Raw genomic sequence first — 3449 nt, forward strand, 5'->3', positions numbered from 1 at the left:
CATAACTTCAAATTAAGGAGAAAGGAAGGGAACATCATCATATTTAAAATTCAACTTCATAAATATGAACTTCAGCAAACAAACACAGAACCACCACTTTATGGAACTAGGAGCTTCTTTCAAAGTAAATCTTTTCCCATTTTCAATTAAATGAGATTTTCCTCTACTCCCAGCTCTCCCACATCCACCTTCTTCATTCCTTCATTAATACATTTACCCCATCAATAATCATTTGTCTTCCATCATCTTCCACTTACTATACCTATGGCATAGTACCTATCCTCTAGGAACTTATAACTTAGGAAAAAATAAGATCTATATATAAATATCTGGAAAATCCTAATTTCAATAGTAAATGTCATATGAATAATACAAACAATAGATACCATGGGAATTCATAGAGAGGTGGATTCATTTCTGGTTTAGAGTAATCGGGAAAGGCTGTCAGAGGGTGGTAGACATGAGTAAAGCTTTGCAGAATGCTTAGGATTTCCACAGGCACAGGGAGAACACATCAGGTAAAAACTAACAGCCCAAACTAGAAAGTAGAGGTAGAGAAAACTGGGTGTGTTTGCTTTGAAACTTTTCCTTTCATCCCCTGACTTTTATTGACCTGAGTTCTAAGAAAACGTTTTCCAGTAGGCAAAGAGACAAGTTAACTTTATTCCAGCCTGTTCTCCTGGTCACTATGAAAATTCTGTGAGTAACTCCACTTTCAGAAGGGTGTCATAAATCCAGGTTGAGAAGATGAAGATTGTCTGCCTTCTCCTTCCTCTCTTTTCCCCTTCACTCCACTTCACAACCCAAGAGTAACAAATGAATCCCAATTTCCGTCAAGACCACCATGCAGGAAAATCACTCTCTTCAGCAGGCTGAAAGCCTTTTGTTCGCTTGGAACTACAGGGCAAGCCTTCGTCTTTGCATCTGAAGGGTGACTTTCTAGGCTTGATGAAGAAGTGTCTGCAACAAGCCATGTAAGCCCTTGACCCAGAGAGGCCCCAGGCCTTAGGCATAATGTCTTCCCATTGGTGAAGATGAGATGAGCAAGGTGGATCTTATCTCTCACCACATCCTGTACCAGTTTGGGCAGACAAGGAATCCTGGTTGAACAGACTGAGATAACACTTTATGAACATTCTTTTCCTGCTGCCTTTGATGAGAGAGATCTGAGGGAAGGCCCTCCCTGTTGAGGTCTGATGAGGACCCACAGGCCAAAATGTAGTCTGATTAACAGGCATCCCAAGCAGTGACTCAAACCATCGGCGATTTCAGAGGAAGCTTGTTATGGTGACTCCACAATTAGTACCGCAGCCCATGTGGCCAGTCAGTCCCGCAGGAGGCTGGACTAAGCACCATATAAAAGTCCCACCTTGCCGGGCTTCACAGTCCACAGCTTTTGCTGAGTCTTCTTGAAGATCAGGTAAGTGGGGCATCTGTGCCCTCTCTCTTCCTGTTACTCTGTCTTTAGGCAGCCACCGTTCTGTTCCTCCTCTGGACTGTACTTTCTACTGATTTTTTAAGTGGTTTGCCATTTCTTGGGCCTCACAAACTATCCTGTATATTCTATCCAGACTAGAATTTATCTATCTAGTCTCTTGCACCTGATTTTCGAAAGGATTCATAGACTAGAAGAGAAGGAAAAAAAACCTGTGGTAGGACTTGGGGTTTGGAGCTATGGATGTCTAGACAGAGGCCATGAGAGTACTCCCACCTTAGAGACAGGTGCCACAGGGAGCTGCAGCCAGGATAGAAAAGAGAAAGAGATAAAAAGCAGCCAAAGAAATTAGTTCTTACTTCCACTCCTCATTCCACTCCATTAGTTCTTCCATCCACTCCTCATTCCTCTTTCTCAACCCTTTATTCCCCAGTTCCCACACTAATATTTTTAACACAGATAATTTCGAATATTGTGTTTTTTTTCAGGCTCTGCAGATCACCCTAGGATGTCCTTCAGTGAGCAGCAGTGCAAGCAGCCATGTGTGCCCCCTCCATGCCTCCAAAAGACCCAGGAGCAGTGCCAGGGAAAGGCTGAGGAGGTGTGCCTCCCCACGTGCCAGCACCCCTGCCAAGATGAGTGTCTAGTGCAGGCCCAGGAGGTATGTCTTTCTCAGTGCCAGGAATTAAGTCAAGAAAAATGCCCACAGCAAGGCCAAGATCCATGCCTACCTCCATGCCAAGATCAATGTCCACCTCAGTGTGCAGAGCCATGCCAGGAGCTATTCCAGACAAAATGTGTGGAGGTTTGCCCACAGAAAGTCCAGGAGAAGTGCTCATCCCCTGGCAAGGGGAAGTAGCTGCTCATATGTCTTCTGGGGTCAAGAAGATGGGCAGCAGATGAAACCCTGACCCCAGCCCGTGCTCTGGTGACCTTCTTCTGTGGGTACCTCTGTGTGCAATGTACCTTCTTGCCTCCTGACTTCCTTAGCATTCCAGGACTTGGTCTGTGTCTTTCTATATTTCATCATCCTCTGTGAATAAGCATTGTTCTCAGCAGTCTGATGAAGGTCTCAAATGCAGGAACGGTGTGACTGTCAGGGAAGACCACAGAAGCCTAGCACAGCTTCCTTGGTGCAAAAATTCACCCGGCTCTGGGGGTGTAACAGCCAAGGATGCCTTCATTCATCTTTCAGAGTTTCAGGCTATCAAATGAGCCACAAAACAAACTGAATTCTGATGGACTTTCCACTTATCACCACCACCACCACCATCGCCGCCACCACCACCACCACCACCACCGCCACCACAGGTGTTGAGACAAAGTGACTTGCGGTGTTTCAAAAATCAAAAATTGGATGATTTTGTCCCTGTACATTAAAAAAAAACAGGAAATTATTGAACATTGAAATGTTGGTTGTGCTTTTTTAAAATGAGCCAAAAGTATGTAAATAACTGAATCAAAACAACCAGAAGGGAAAGATGAGATGGATGTTTGGTGCCCTTGTCAATCTCTGTGCTTCACAGCTGGTCTAATGTGAGCCCTTAGTTCTCACCATGTACACTCTTTAGAGATATGATTTGTGTCTGTGTGATGCAGGCTGGTCTGTTCTCCAGCTTCCTTGCCTTCCTCTCCCTGGTGAAGGTAAAATACATAATAAAGCTGATCCTAAGGCTGATATCTGACTTGATGTGTGTTTTCTTTTCTCCACCATCAAACCCCTCACTGTCCTTGTGATAACTGTCTCCTCCTTTGGCGGGGGAGGGGAGTAATCTGAAACAGGAATAAAATACAGACCTCACCGGTGCATAAAACAGCAATTCCAGAAGAGACCTCCTGAAGGTCACCGAGACCACCCTACCCACAACATATCCTAGGTTCACCCACTTGTACACTTCACACATGAGAAAATCCAGGAAGGGGCTAGGACCTGCCCACACTCAAAACCTCAGGTCCAGGTTCTTTCTGCTACAGCATCTTTCCTCTCTGATCCTTGCTTTCCAAAGGAAAGGGC

The 3449-nt window shown here is 44.9% G+C and overlaps 1 protein-coding gene across 1 annotated transcript; it reads left to right on the forward strand.

Moving 5' to 3' along the window:
- Window positions 1–1384: 1384 nt before the first annotated feature.
- PRR9 (proline rich 9) lies at window positions 1385–3113 on the forward strand. The gene is made up of 2 exons (XM_011968161.1): window positions 1385–1420; window positions 1924–3113. The coding sequence occupies exon 2, from the start codon at window positions 1944–1946 to the stop codon at window positions 2292–2294; it is 351 nt and encodes a 116-aa protein (XP_011823551.1). The 5' UTR covers window positions 1385–1420; window positions 1924–1943; the 3' UTR covers window positions 2295–3113.
- The last annotated feature ends 336 nt before the right edge of the window (window positions 3114–3449 follow it).

The sequence above is a fragment of the Mandrillus leucophaeus genome, unplaced genomic scaffold, assembly GCF_000951045.1.
Source record: "Mandrillus leucophaeus isolate KB7577 unplaced genomic scaffold, Mleu.le_1.0 Scaffold830, whole genome shotgun sequence".
Lineage (NCBI taxonomy): Eukaryota > Metazoa > Chordata > Mammalia > Primates > Cercopithecidae > Mandrillus > Mandrillus leucophaeus.

What these genes read in the sequence shown, in the direction of transcription:
- PRR9 (XM_011968161.1), top strand. Translation starts at nt 1,944, where the DNA reads ATGTCCTTCAGTGAGCAGCAGTGCAAGCAGCCATGTGTGCCCCCTCCA.